At 39.2% G+C, this 15,709-nt stretch overlaps 1 protein-coding gene and 1 non-coding gene across 8 annotated transcripts in view; both read right to left on the reverse strand.

Moving 5' to 3' along the window:
- The window catches only part of FRYL (FRY like transcription coactivator), a 258,580-nt gene that overhangs the window by 10,928 nt on the left and 231,943 nt on the right, over positions 1 to 15,709 (reverse strand). For all 7 annotated transcript variants that reach the window (XM_041724310.1, XM_041724312.1, XM_041724307.1 and 4 more), the window contains 5 exons: positions 15,196 to 15,393; positions 8,739 to 8,986; positions 6,373 to 6,580; positions 4,340 to 4,489; positions 3,368 to 3,466 (listed from right to left, as the gene is read on the reverse strand). In XM_041724310.1, the coding sequence (XP_041580244.1) occupies positions 3,368 to 3,466; positions 4,340 to 4,489; positions 6,373 to 6,580; positions 8,739 to 8,986; positions 15,196 to 15,393 (903 nt within the window). The remainder of the gene's footprint in view (positions 1 to 3,367; positions 3,467 to 4,339; positions 4,490 to 6,372; positions 6,581 to 8,738; positions 8,987 to 15,195; positions 15,394 to 15,709) is intronic.
- LOC121474300 lies at positions 2,549 to 2,650 on the reverse strand. The gene has a single exon (XR_005983321.1). It is a non-coding gene; the product is annotated as a U6 spliceosomal RNA (small nuclear RNA).

Below are 15,709 nucleotides of genomic sequence, written 5' to 3' on the forward strand. Positions count from 1 at the left end.
ATTTACACTGGGACTGGCATGATGGCAAAAGCAGAAGCTGCAAACGGCCTAAGTGCTAGACTGAGAAGTTGCACAGCATCGTTTCTGAATTTGGTCAGAAAAAGGCAAGGATGTCACAGACTTAAGAGATGGGAGTCCAGTTCTCCACCTCTTGATGGAACAGCAAAGCCAAGTTATGAAAGGGTGTGGACACAGAGAGCAAAATATGTATCAAGGTCCTTAACTGTAACTCTATCACAGCTTCTAGGGTAGGCAAATATTTATGAAGACACGAAAGGCACTAACCATAATGGAAAAGGGATGGATAACTTACTTAGTCAAGATTAAAAACTTGTTTTCATCAAAGGATGCTATTAAGATAGTGAAAATGCTAGCCACAGAGAAGGGAAAAAACTTATAAACGTATCCAATAAAAGGCTTGTGTTTAGAATAACTCCTACAAATCAATAAGAAAGCCATAAACCCATTTGCAAAAATGGACAAGATACTTGAAGGCACAATTCAAAAAATATCTAAATGAAAATATCTATTTGAGCAGGTGCTCAAACAAGTCATCAGGGAAATGCAAAATACTATCATAAAATACCACACACCCACCAGAATGACCAAAATTTTAAAAGTTGTAAATACCGAGTGGTGGCAAAGATAGGAAGCGAATGGTAATTCTTGTATATCCTAAACTGATAAAGCATCTTTTAGAAAACCACAGAATCTACTAAAGTTGAACATAGGTAAGACTTCAGAACTGCTGGGGCAATTCTCCTCCTACTCGAAAGATTTGTGAACATTAGTACACAAAAGACATGCTTATAAGAACATGCATGGCAGGGTCACAATCTTCCACCCCCATCTGGGGTTTCAGGCACCCAAAGTCAGTGGTAACCCGGAAGCAGTGATCCTCCTCTGACCTATTATCAGGAGGTCACCAGAGCCTGATGCTCCATCACAAGGCCTGTATCATTCATCTCTCCAGCTCATCCTGAAGGCACAGGGTCATCTCACATCATCCCCAGAGGGTGAGTCCAGTACAATAACATATTTTGATAGAACGAGAGACCACCTTCACACAACTTCTATTACAGTCTAATTGTTATAATTGTTCCATTTTATTAATTATTGGTGTTAATCTTTTACTGAGCCTGTTTTATAAACTTCACCACGTACAGGAAAAAGACTAGTATCTATAGGGTTCTGGTACTTTCTACAGTTGTGGGCATCCACTGGGGGGTCTTGGAATGTGTCCCCCGTGGATAAGGGGGGACTGCTATATTTGTAAGATGAGCAGATCTTGCCCAATACCTTCCCGATGTTGAAAACTCTTCCCTCCTTATCAATCTGTCATTATTCTTTCAGCCCAAATTTGAGATTCCCTCCTTCTTTATAAGGAGAGAGAGCCTTAATGTAAGTATTTTCTCATATTATATTCTTTCCCTGAAAGAATCCCCCAGATTAAAATTACCATCTGTTAAGGGCTGAGGTCTGATCTCTATTCTATGGATTTTTCCTAATAGCTGAAAGTGACCTCTCTTTGGAAATCACAGTAGATTGCATCAGGTCTGTTAGACCCTTTCAATTTTGTGAAGTCTCTAGTTATAGCTATAAATGGATACTTTACTTTTTTTTTTTTTTTTAAGATTTTATTTATTCATGAGAGACACAGAGATAGAGGGAGAGGCAGGCTCCATGCAAAGAGGCTAATAATGTGGGACTTGATCCTGGGTCTCCAGGATCACGCCTTGGGCCAGGGGCAGGAGCTAAACCACTGAGCTACCCAGGGATCCCTGACACTTTACTTTTGCTACTATTTGTACACAGTGTTTGTGCTTTATATTCTTAACTAGTATATTAAGGGAATAAGAGCCAGGTCTTATACTTTTCATAGCCCTTTGCATGTGATCGATACATAGTTTTTTGATTAAATAATTTTTTAAAGAATTAGTTTCAGGTGAAGAATTTAGTGATTCATCACTTGCTCTTAATACCTAGTGCTCATCACAAGTGCCCTTCTTAATCCCCATTACCTATTTATTTCTTGTATTATTTTTATTTTTTAAAAGATTTATTTATTCATGAGAGACACACAAAGAGGCAGACACACAGGCAGAGGAGTCCCCACACTCCCTGTGGGGAGCCCGATGTAGGACTCGATCCCAGGACCCCAGGATCACGCCCTGAGCCAAAGGCAGATGTTCAACCACTAAGCCACTCAGGTGTCCCATAATTTGTACTTTTTAACAACTGGTCTATTTCATCTAAATAATTTGAATTATGTAGCAGTGATGGACATTAATTAGACTTTTTGTGATCCTTCCACAATATATACAAATACCTCTCCTCCAGCAACCCTCAGTTTATTCTCTATAATTAAGAGTCTGTTTCTTGGTTTTGCTCTCTTTTTCCCCATTTTCATTTGTTTTGCTTCTTAAATTCAACATGGGTAAAATCATATGGTATTTGTCTTTCACTGACTTATTTCACTTAGCATTATACTCTCTAGCTCTATCCATGTTGTTGCAAATGGCAAGGTTCCATTCTTTTTTTATGATTCATATTCTGAAGAAATATATTTGTGTGTCATCCTTGCACAGGGACCAAGCTAATCTTCTCTGTATTGTTCCAATTTTAGTACATGTGCTGCCGAAGCAAGCACTACATATGATGTATATTTAATGCTAATTAATGAAAGATCCATCTATTCCAGGAAAAAAAAATGTCTACTATATACATTTTATGTGAAAAGGAGAAAAAAATTTTTTCCTGCCCCTACTAATTGAAAACATTTACTTTCAGGAAACAGAACTAGTGTTGTTGTGCAGTGCCAGATGGGAGCTGAAGAAACATTTTTTTGCAAGTAATATCTATAATCTACTATGTGCTTATTTCTCCCTTTGTTTGCCTACATACACATCACAGGAAAAAGATCCTTGCTCTGTCGCAGGTTACAGATTTTCTAGATCACAATAGGACAGGGCACTCTCAGAAATAATGCTTTTATTTCACCATTTGCAATGTTGACAGCAGCGATGTAGTCTCCACATAGAAGCTTTTTATAAGGCTATTCGTGTTCCATTGTGTTCTGAGGCTCTTAGAGGGCTGATTTCTAAAAGCCAGAGATAGGAATTCACTGGACAGAGAGTTCAGAGGGAGGCCCCACGTTTCTCAGTAAAACCCTGAGGCAAGTGCTAAGAGGTCCTCTTTTCTATCTTGGCTGTTTAGCTGCCAAGTTAACATTCCTAGCATCAAAAGCAAGCTACATTTTTCACATGGTAAAAATAAATAAATAAATAAATAGATAGATAGATAGATAGATAGATAGATAGATAAATAAAAGAGAGAGAGAGAGAGAGAGAGAGAGAGAGAGACTGACCTGCTCAGCTGCTTCTCTTTTGGCATTGTATGTATCCAGGTGTTCTTGCAACTCCAAAACACTGAACTTGAGTGTTTCCAGCAAACCACATGACATCAGCTGTCAAGTCAGAAACATTGATCCAGGTTACCATTTCTCATCAGTCCTAAGACTGACAACTTTTAGGTCATGGGATTTCTGTTAGTTGGTTTTTGGCCTGACTTAGTGCTTAGTGCTAGCGTCCCTTTCCTGCGCTCTGTCCCATACTGAGGGCTGACCTTTCATGGAAACTGAGTAGGAATGTAGTGGGATTTCAGGGATGCCAGCAAGGACAAGCGTGCCTTCAGATGCTTTCAAGAACCGTCTGAGGTGAGAAATGGCACACCAGTATACATCTTAAAGGTAACACCCTTGAAGCTTCTTAAACCTTAATTCTCTAAAAACTATTTTTTTTAAAGAGAGAAAAAGAGGGAGAGAGAGAATCTTAAGCAGGCTCTATGCCCAGCATGGAGCCCAATTCAGGGCTTGATCTCACCACCCTAAGATCATGACCTGAGCTGAAATCAAGAGTCAGATGCTTAACTGACTGAGCCACCCAGGAGCCTCTCTCTAAATATCTTAATACATAATCTGTGTGTTTGGAAACAAAATGGGAAGATTGAGCTCTGGGTTCTTCATGGGAGTAGGTCTAGCCCTCTCCTACCCACTTTTATTCAAGAATCAGGGAAAATCAGAGTACTCATCTCTAGAATAGGACTCTGGCTTCCCCATCTAGGACTCTGGGAAGGGTGAGGACAGGGAGGGCTCAGAATCAGAAACAGACACAAGTTACTGCATATAGATACACTGGAATTATATTTTGCTAGATATTTCTAGCCAAATTGAAAATATAAACCTTTAAACACTTCAAAATTCTGAATTGCCTTAAAAAAATTTACTGACTGGTGCCATTCAAATTTAGTCTTCATAAAAAGCCTTCATATAAAAACTTACTGTTTCAGCATCCACAAAGACTGTTGGGCATTCTGAACACATCATCATCACTTCTAGTGAACTTTTAAATTTGGTACCAATGCGTTGAAGACTTTCACCAAGAAAGCTGACTGCCTCATTAGTTATATCTCCAAACTTTCTTTGAATTGTCTATGGAGAAAAGCATTAAAAAATTTTAGTGTTTCATAAGAAGGCCTTTTTTTCATCGTTAAGATGCATGATTTATAAGTAGGGCAAACTTTATTATAAAACTATTGTAGTGATATACAGAATTCTAATGGCTGGTCTGTAAATCCATGTTTTTAGGCTCTTCTTTAGGAAATGTTAACTTCCCAAAAATGATCAAAAATTTACAAAATAGTACTACTGAAAAAAGCAACTAAAGATACGTGCCATTCATCTTCCCATTCCTGAGTGGTTTTTTTTTTTTTTTTAAATTAGGAGAGATAGAAGGAATATATGCTGCACATCATTAGAATTAAAGTCCTTATATGTTTGAAGAATTAGCTCTTCAAGAGTTGTACCTGAAAGAAACTTTCAGGAAATGTAGTTTACTATGCTTGGCTATGGGCTGCCAGGTGATTTAATTAAAGTCATAAAAATGCATTAAGAGCAATATCTTCTCAAAACTCAAGAATACTCATTAACATAAAATAGATAGTGCCTTACCCATGGTGAGCACTCAGTGAATTAGACTAAATCATCGATGGTATAATTATATGACTAGTTAATGTGTACCTGCCTGTGTATATGTAGCACTGTTAGGTATCACTATGATTTAAAAATAATAAAAGCATAAGCTACAATCTTAGGCATCAGGAAACAGTATCTTTGGAAAGAAAAAAAATATGAATGGGAAACCAAGGAGCAGTGCAAAAGTGCAGAATAAATTAAATGCTCCCATTGATGAGCCTAAAGAACTTTCAGGAGGGAGAGACTAGAGGGTGGAGTGGCTGGGAAAGCTCCACTGAAAAAATGCACTTAGCCAGGTCTTCCAAGATGGGCAACATTTGCTTGGGTCAAGGGTGGTAACCTACCTAAAAGTGGTAGCTAGTTCAGAGCATAAGGACTTAAATGGCATTTCTCTGTGCCTTAGTTTCCCTGGCTACAGAATGCTAAAAATACTCTATATTTCATAGGTCTGTTTTAAGAATTAAATAATGTAAAAGCATTTAAGCCACAATGCCAATACCTAGCATGCAGTGAGCACTCAATAAATGTTACCTCATATTATTATTTCTACAGTTGGAAGCAACCTTAGCTAAAATTTTTAAGGTGTGTGGAGACAAAGCCAATTAATTTAGTACTTAATTATAAGCTGTTTCATGATATTGACTGTAAACTTTTTGAAGGCAGGGACCATGGTTCTTTTTTTTTTTTTTTTCTTGGCATCCTGGATGGTGCCCACTCTACTGCAGAATATTTAGCAGATGTTGCTTTCAAGTTTTATTTTAATGATCTGAAGGGAGACATCTCTACTAGTTATTGTATAAATTATCAGCAGTACTATAGTGTCATAAAATTAAGTAGTATCACTATCTTTGGGAAATTTTTTTTTAAAGATTTATTTATTTTAGAGTGGGGAGGGGAGAGTGAGAGAGAAACCCAGACTCTGCTCTGAGGGTGGAGCCCAATGTGGGGCTTGATCTCATGATCCTGAGATCTGAGTCAAGACCAAGAGTTGGACGTTTAGTGGACTGTGCCATGAAGATGCCCTGGGGGGAAAAAGAGAAAAAAATTCTCTTTTATAGAGAATTGGCACGTATCTCTTTTTATATATATATATATATATATATATATATATATATATATATATATATATAGGCTGCCAGGTGATTATGCCAGCCCATAAAAATATATATATTTATATTTTTTTAAAAGAAAATCGATGGGAAGATTAAATTTTGAGACACTAAGAAAAATAAAAGTAGAAAATAGAATTGGAGATACTCATTTTAGATTAAAAAAAAAATAACCCATAACCTCATCAGGTAATTGTTAATATAAATTCAGAAAGCTTTAAAACCACAGACCTGAAACAGCCTGGAAAACACATGAAAAGTAAACACTGCACAGGACCCATCAGTGTCAGACAGCATCTGGTTGACATGGCAGCGCCAGGCCTCTTCCTCATCATCACATGCTACTGGCTGAAAAGCAGCTATTATGGCAGAAAGAAATGGTGATGGTAGAGGTGATGTCTGGACTTCTGGAAAGCCATCTTGCTCTTCTTCATCTTGACTGTTAATATACAATATCACATAATACTATCTTAAAATAGTTTAAGTCACCCAACATAGATTATTTTTATTCAAGTTTATGCACTGATTTAGAAAATATACAACAACCTAAACTTCATAAAGAAGTACAAATAGCAAGATTTCTGTGTTCTTTCTTAAGACTGTTGCAGCCCATCTTTATAGCAACTCTGAAGGTTAGGCTAATATTAGCTCAGTTTTACCATGAGGAAACAAAAAGGTCAGTGAAATTAAGTACTGTGCCTACAGGTTATTGAGTAGGAAATGACAGTCAGAATTTGAACCCAGAACTGTGGGTCCAAACCTACTATTATCAGCTTTGACACATACTGGCACCTCAGCTATTTAATGAGTATATACTATGTGCCTTGCAGTGTGTCAGTAATGGATTGTGGACTCAAAAAGAAAAAAGACCTGGCCATTTTTTTTTTTTTGAGCAATTTATAATCCCAACATATCAGATAATACAAAAAAAAAAAGGGACAGTGAAAAGAGATGAAGACATGTTTGGGTTGGTTATTCTATAAAGAAAGGGTAATTGTGGATCTTAAAGATGAGGTCGTGTCTGAGTCAGACACTCCATAAAGAAATGCATTACTCAAGGTCTTAAGATTGTGTGTTTCCATGACCACGTAGCTTTATAAGGCTTTACAGAAATTGTGGAGCAAGCAATTCATGTGGAAGAGAGGGATCTAAGTAAAGATGGGGGAAAAGATCAAAATAAAACAGACATTTGAAGTGAAAACTTAAGATATACCTCAAAAATGTATATTTTTATAATGTCACTGTGGTGACTGATTTTTAAAAAACGTGTTTCTTGGAAGCTTGGGCAGCTAGCTATTCCTCTGTATTTAGTAGAAATGCACTATATTTCATCTTTAATACTTGACCGAAGGCAATTATTTGGCTTCAACCTTTTAGAAGGCCTAGTAGTTGAGGATCTACCTCCACATCATCTCTGGCACCCTGACTTCGCGTGTGATGAATGAATGAGTGACTGCACAGGCTACTGCTGTCCCGACTGGTAACATGAACAAGGCATATCACCAAGGTTAATGTCTGAATATACACTTTCGAATACAGGAAAATATTCTAGATATCCTGAAGAGTGAAAGTCTCCTGTGTGTATGTTAAAACTCTATCATCACTTGAGGGGGTGCCTGGCTGGCTCAGCTGGAGGAACACACAGCTCTTGATCTCAGGGTTGTGAATTCAAGCCCCATGTTGGGTACAGAGCTTACTTTAAACACACACACACACACAAACTCTATTATCACTTGAAATACAAATGAATGATTTTTCTTGTAAGACTGAAACTGAAATATTTGATGATTACTAAATGTTAATTTTTATATAAAAATAATTATCAGGAGGCTTGAAATTACTGAATGGGGCACAGATATACAGTGTATTAAGCTACATACCTTTATAAAAAACACAACTTTGAACAACAAATATTTATAAAACTTACATAAAAGAAAAATACTAGGCATTAGATTACATCATAATTCTAATCATCACAGAACTGTTTGCTGGACACATTTCATAATAGCTACCAAGATTTCTTCTAAGGACTATATGCAATAATCGATGATTCAATTTTGTTAGCTCATGCGTCAAGAAAAGGCCCTCTTTGGGAATTCTTGATACTCTGTGGTCATTTTGAATGTATAGAGCTGGAACATTTTAAAAGGAGTCAGCTAACATCTGACGGTACCAAGAAGTGATCACTTCTGCCCATTGTATAAGTCAAACTTTACAACCTCTGACTGCTGATGAGTAAACTATAAAATGATTTTTTGGATACATTTCAGATTCATTTTACTATCACAGAAGTTCATCCCATGATTCATGATTGGTTTTAACAACTGGCCATTTGGCATTTTGCCGAAATAGGTATTTGGTGCGTGTGCTTCTAAATGTAGAATGTTCCTCACTATGCTTTTTCTTTAGGCAAACTGAAGGTCAGTAACAGAGAATAAACCCATCTTAGTCATTTTCTCTTTTAAAATGAAGGTGGTAGGATTATAGGCTAAAACACAGAAATGAAAGTAAGTAAACTGGAATAGAGAGTCCTATTTGGGAAGGGCTGGGAGAGAAGAGGTCATATTACTCTAGTGTTTGTGAAACCATATTCTCACCTAGACAGTCCAGAGAAATCCGCTTCTTCTTCTTCACATCGTTCATCCAATTCTTTCAAAGCTAAGGTAACGTCGTCCTCACAGATGGACTCGGGGTAGCTTTCAGGAGCGAGAGGCTCTGGTATGTCGGTGTCTTCTAAGTCAAGAATCCCCCGACACACAAGAGAATCCTGTTCTTGAATTATATATGAACCTTCATCCTCAAAGGCTGTAATAACTTGTTCCTCCTTTAATACTGAACTTGTATCCTGTAAAACAATCACATTTTTTATCAAGTTTAAAAATACTAACAGTTTTTTATTTATTTATTTTTTACTTCAAGTATTTAAATTCCAGTTAGTTAACATACATGGTAAAATTGGTTTCAGGTGTAGAATTTAGTGATTCATCACTTACATTTAACAACCAATGCTCATCATAACAGGTGCCCTCCTTAATACCCTCCATCCATTTAGTCACATCCCCCACTCACCTCCCTCCATCAACCTTCAGTTTGTTTTCTGTAGTCAAGTCTCTTACGGTTTGCTTCCCTCTTTCCCCCCCTTCATTTATGTTCCTCTGTTTTCTTTCTTTTTGAAAAATATTTTATTTATTTATTTGACAGCACAAGCAGGGGGAGCAGGGAGCCCGATGTGGGCCTCGATCCCAGGACCCCAAGATCATGACCGGAGCCAAAAGCAGACACTTAACCAACTGAACCATCCAGGCGCCCCTCTCTGTTTTGTTTCTTAAATTCCACGTATGAATGAAATCATATGGTATTTGTCTCTCTTACTTTATTTAGCATTATACCCTCTGGCTCCATCCACATCATTGCGAATGGCAAGATTTCATTCTTTTTGATGGTCAGGTAATATACCATCACACACACACACACACACACACACACACACACACACCCACCCACCCACACACACCTTCTTTATCCATTCATCACTTGATGGACATTTGGTCTCTCTCCATAGTTTGGCTGTTGTTGATAATGCTGCTATAAACATCAGGGTGCATGTACCCCTTTGAATCTGTATTTCTGTATCCTTTGAGTAAATACCTAGTAGTGCAATTACTGGGCCATTGGGTAGTTTTATTTTTGAGGAATCTCCATCCTGTTCTCCAGAGTGGCTGCACCAGTTTGCATTCCCACAACAGCGCAAGAAGGTTCCCCTTTCTCTGCATCCTTGACAACATCTGCTGTTTCTTGTGTTAATTTTAGCCAATCAGACATTGTGAGGTGGTATCTCATCATGGTTTGGATTTGTATTTCCCTGATGATGAGTGATGTTTAACATCTTATGTGTCTGTAAGCTGTCTGGATGTCTTCTGCCCATTTAGCTGGATTATTTTGGGGGGTGTGAGTTCTTTATAGATTTTGGATATCAACTCTTTATCAGATTTGTCATTTGCAAAGATCTTCTCCCATTCCGTAGTCAACACTAATTTTAATGTGAATGGATATTAATCAGCTTGAAAATAAGCACTAATGGTCTCAGTTTTAAGAGTGAAGATCAGCTCCTTTTAAAAGGTGCTTAGTCCTAAATTACTAGTTAGTTGTATAGTAGTTTCTTTTCTTCTTGGGTCAAAGTAGAATTTTTCTTCCAAAACATGGAAAGTAGTGAAACAGCACCTCACCTCAGATCAGTCTGGGCCTCAGTTTATACATTTGTAAAATTCAACTAAAACATAAATGAAGGATTTTGACCAGATTCTGGGCTGCGTGCTCTGGAATAAATCAATATCTACAATTAGTTTACAATCTAATGGTGGGGTTAGCCTAATATGCAAACGACAATAGTCTAGAGTACATTAAGTGTATGGTAAATATTATGAGCAATACATAAAGGACTACTGGTACTCAAAGAAGGGAAAGATCACATCTGGTTGAGGCATGGAGACGGGTCTCTTTGGAGGAAACATCACTATGATGGGTTTTGACAAAGATGGGTTAGTGATAGTGTCATGGACTGAATGTTTTTATCCTCTCAAAATGCCTATAGTGATACCCTAACCACCGATGTGGTGTATCAGGAGATGGAACCTTTGGGCAGTGATTAGGTTCCCATGAATGGGATGAGTGCTCTTGCAGGAAGAGGCCAGAGAGCTAGCTAGTTCATTTTTCTACCATGTATGGACATAGCAAGAAGAGCTACCAGGAAGACAGGCATCACAACAGTGAACCAGCTGGTACCCCCTGATCTTGGACTCCTTGGCCTCTAGAACTGTGAGAAGTAAATTTCTACTGTTGATAAGCTACCTGGTTTCTGGTATTTTGTAACAGCAGCTCAAGCTGACCAAGACAACAATTCAGGAAAAAGGACTTCGAAGATAGGAATGGGGGACACCTGGGTGGCTCAGAGGTTGAGCACCTGCCTTTGGCTCAGGTCATGATCCCAGAGCCCTGGAACCGAGTCCCACATTGGGCTCCCTGTAAGGAGCCTGATTCTCCATCTGCCTGTGTCTCTGCCTCTCTCTCTCTGTTTCTCATGAATAAATAAATAAAACCTTAAAAAAAAAAAAGAGGAATGGCATAGAAATATGGGGGGAAAACAAAGTATATTAAGGGAACACTGGTCTGGAGTTAGTTAAACAGGGAAAGCAGCAAATTCTGACTTGGCACAGAACAGCACTCTTTAAATAATATAGTACAATTCATTCCTTAGTCATTTCAAAAACTTATATTCAATATACTGTATTTGCATCTGAAATTTTTAAAAAAAGATTTGGCCATTAAAGTGGTATGCATTAGTTATTGGAAACAGTTTGTAATAGTGCTAGAGATATTTCTACACCTAGAAATTTTATTAGCATTAATTTTTCCTTCTACATCAGTTTGAATATATCATGTTGATTTAACCCACCAAACTTCTTAGCTTAATGTTCTCACTTTTCTTTAGTTTCTACCTGTATTAGGTTGACATCTGTTATTGAATAATACTTAGAAAATAGATGTTTTATCTATAATTATTAACATATACTATATGCTGGAATTTTCTAGGCCACCTAGATTTCATGAAGAGGGTGCTTTATGTACATTATAAGAATTGAATTTTCTTGAACTTTCTTATTACACACTGCTGCGTATGTGTGCATACAGACCACACATACAATTACATTCAAAGACCCATATCCTATAAGGAATAATTTCTGCTATCTATGAAGTGGTAACTATTATAAATACTAAAAGTTGTTGAAAAAAAAATAAATACTAAAAGAAATTCCTCTGTGAAGGTTTCTCTAATAAATGCAAGTGAAGAACTTAATCCTTCACAGCTCAGGGTATAATTTGTATATATTAATAAAGACGAAAGGAGCAAATGGGCCTAAAGTTTCTGTCATGACATGACATGCTTTAGCCTATTCTGTTTTATCTTCTTGATATTAACATAATTTAAGGGGGGGGGAACCCCTCTCAATTCTAGGAATGGATTCTCCCTTTAATTCATGAAATATTTCATCTATTGAAATTAACTCTTCCTCTTAAGAAATTGGTTTGAAAAACAGAATTATGGTTTTATTTCATTATCTTGGTGTTTTCATGCTTTTTTTTTTTTTTTTTTAAAGGGCAGTTTGAGGTCATTTGCTACTGTTTGGCATGCCAGGGTAAAACAAACTAGGCTAAAATTCCTAATATATTCCTGTGGACAGCCATTCTTTGGTGATAATTTTAAAGTCAATAGAACTGTTTCTACATGAAATACTATGGTTTATGAATATCTCCTTCCTCCTCATTCACCATGCCACAAAGCTTATACTGAAAATGAAATCCACGACTGGAAAAGGAAATAAACCTAATAGAGTGAAGTGTTTTTCCTTTATATATATAAAAAATATCATCAGGATCTTAAGAGTGCCTTGGAAACAAAACATAAAATACAGTCCTGTTGCATAAATGGTTGCCCCAACTGAAATAACACAGTTTCCAATATATATGGAAATATATGTGCATTTCCAATTTATCTCTAATAAATATGATTTATCAGTAGTTTGCTGTGATTATAGTTATTTAAATAACCAAAAATAAAAGACTTCCTATTTGTCAAGTAAGCAGAATGACAACAGGTAACCATTAACCTTACTGCTTTCGTTACGAAGGTATTTCTAATATCAACCTGTTTTCCGTTGTTTCTAATGAGACCTTTTCACAGGCCACGATCCAGACCAGACACAGACGACAGATTAGGAATTAACACTCCCGTGACAAGTCTTCCACCAACCAAAAGGAACAGTCTATTTAAGGTGCATCTCTAAGTCAGCCGGTTCTCTCCCAGAAACACCTCATTTTGTGCACTCTTCCTCCGGGCCCCCTCATCTTTTGCCGACACTCTTCTGGTCCGTCTCCCCATCTCAGCCCCCCCCCCCCCCCCCCCGGCCCTGGTCCACCCTCCACACCTCTGACCTCACTGAAACACAAAGCAGACCATGCCTTCCCCTGACCACAGGTGCCTGGCCTGCAGGCTTCATGTGACAGGTACTAGATACTAGATGCTAGAACCTACTATCCTTTTTCCACACACATGCAAAAGAGAGATTAAAAAAAACAAAAACAAAAACAAAAACAAAATCTGATCGTGTCCCTCTTCTGCCTAAAATCCTCCGATGGTTACAGACAGTGTGGCTCTAGGATCGGCCCTCGAACGTCTTGATCCAGCCCCTCCTGCTCGCTATGCTCCAGCTCAAGGGTTGGCTTGTTATTCAGCTGCATGGGGGGTTGGGGTCGGGGTGCGGACGGCCCTCTGTCACTGCTGCTTCCTGAGCCCCGATCATCTTCCGTGCACATCTTCCTTCCCTTAGGTTTCACCTCAAACGCCCCTCTCTCCCTCACCAATCTCACATTACTGTCAGAGTTTCTTGGTATGACTAAGAGGATGATCACTTTCTGATGTATTATTTATGTTTTATTTGTTTTACTGGTTTATCATTTCTTTTACTAGAATTAAGCTCCATAAAGCCAGGAGCCTATGTTCCACATAGTGTCAGGTGCCCAGTGCCTAGAATAGTGACCAGAGGCAGCAGGGGCTCGGTAAGTACTGGTTCAATCACTGACTACTTGCGTGCCCTGTATTCTCATCTTAGGTGCCTGGTACGGTGCTTGTCATGGAACAGCTGTCTCTTGAAACAATGAGAAGTCATGACTTTTGAGCATCTTGAGGTAAGGTCTAAGTCTTCAGTGTGACAGGTAGGAGGACCCTTTGCATCTTAGACCTGCCCAACTCTCCTTTCCCTCCTCCTCTTTCTCCCATTTCGTTCTCTAGAAATACTCAATTTCCTGCTGTTGCCTGAACAAACCATGTTATTTCACGTTGCCGTGTCTTTCCACAGGGTGTCCCGGTTGCCATGAAGCCTGTCCTTTACCACCTTCACCTGAAGGTACAGATGATCAGTCTCTCCTGAGGTTTCACAGAGCCAGACATGGCTGTTACTAAGTTGTTCGTATGGATGTGTCTTTCCTTTTTTTAACCTCGTCGGTCTTCCTTAATAGCCAATGCACCCCCTGAGAGTAGGGGTCACCATGGCTTAGTCATCTTTCAAGCACCTAACTCAATGCCTGGCATGTAGGAAAATCTCAGTATTTGCCGAGTTATATAAATGTAAGCCATACTAGCCATACATTTAAAAATGCTTTCATCTCAAACTCTGATTGCTGTTAAAAAATGTAAAATCCACTGTAAGCTCGATAATATGATAATTCAACTAACTAAAGTAATGAGATCTAATAATATTAGTTTGGTTAACCATAAAAAATGAATATTTTCCTAATATTTACCAAAGCATTAAAGCACATGACAACTATAACAATTACAGTAAAAAAAAAAAAAAAAGAAAGAAAGAAAGAAAGAAAGAAAGAAAGAAAGAAAGAAAGAAAGAAAAGAATATCTAATAATCTTAACAACAACAACAAAAATACCAAGAAAACTAATACTTACTTATTTTTGGTCAGTCATTAGCTTGGAATCTGGCTCACTTCTCACAGGCCTTTCCAAAAATCATAAACTAGTAGTTTTGAAAGGTTTCATTTAACCCACTGCTAACACAGCTGGCCTGAGGTTTTAATCCCAATCATAGCACCAATCACATAAACCCAAACACAAAGCAAAAAGTGAAAGGAAAACAAAAGTGATCCTTTGAAGAAGATACAGCACCAAGGAAGACGCTCACCATCCCCAAGGAAGCGTCTGCACATTGACCTAAATCACACTCTGCAACACAAAATGCTCATTAAAAACACTCCAGATTATTTTTAACCTGTTGGAGGTCATTGCCCTGGTCACTCAACTTTTTTTTTTTTTTTTTTTTGAATGATCAGATTTGACATTTCATGTAAAACAACCCCACAGGTTAGAAATACTGGAAACGAATCAAATAATCAGTATGAGCTGAAAACCCCTCCGGAGGAAAGCGAGGTCGGCAGCAGCTAGAGCGAGCCCGGATTGGCCGTGCCCCCGCCCGCGCCTCGCCCCACCTCAGGCAGCTGGCTGTTAGCAGTATCTAGAGGAGCCTCCACGCTCGGGGTCCCAGCTCTCGGGGTCCCAGCTCTCGGGGTCCCAGCTCTCGGGGGAAGCGCGTCCTCTGCCGAGGCGCTGCCCGTGGAATCCTGCGACTGAAGCAGCAAATCGGGCAGCTCGGGCGAGGCCTCGTCCGCGGCGCCGTCGCTGGTTACCTGCAAGGGGAAGGGGAGGTGAGGCGGGGACACGGCGCTGCGGCCCAGCTGCTCACCTGGCCACGGCCGCGCACCTCCCGCTCCCCCAGCAGAAGCCACCAGCGGAGGAGCTCCACGGCGCCGGGCCTCCTCGGCAGGCGACAGGCGCCGCTCTGCAGTCACCCTGGCGGCTTCGGGTGCTGCGAGGCTGCGGGCGCGGGGCTCGTCTGTGGCTGCAGCGCCCAGCAGCGCCGAGAAGCACGAGCAGCGCCCGGCAGCAACGAGCAGCACCGAGCAGCACCCAGCAGCGCCCAGCAGTACCGAGCAGCACCGAGCA

Source organism: Vulpes lagopus, chromosome 12 (genome assembly GCF_018345385.1).
Source record: "Vulpes lagopus strain Blue_001 chromosome 12, ASM1834538v1, whole genome shotgun sequence".
Classification (NCBI taxonomy): Eukaryota; Metazoa; Chordata; class Mammalia; order Carnivora; family Canidae; genus Vulpes; species Vulpes lagopus.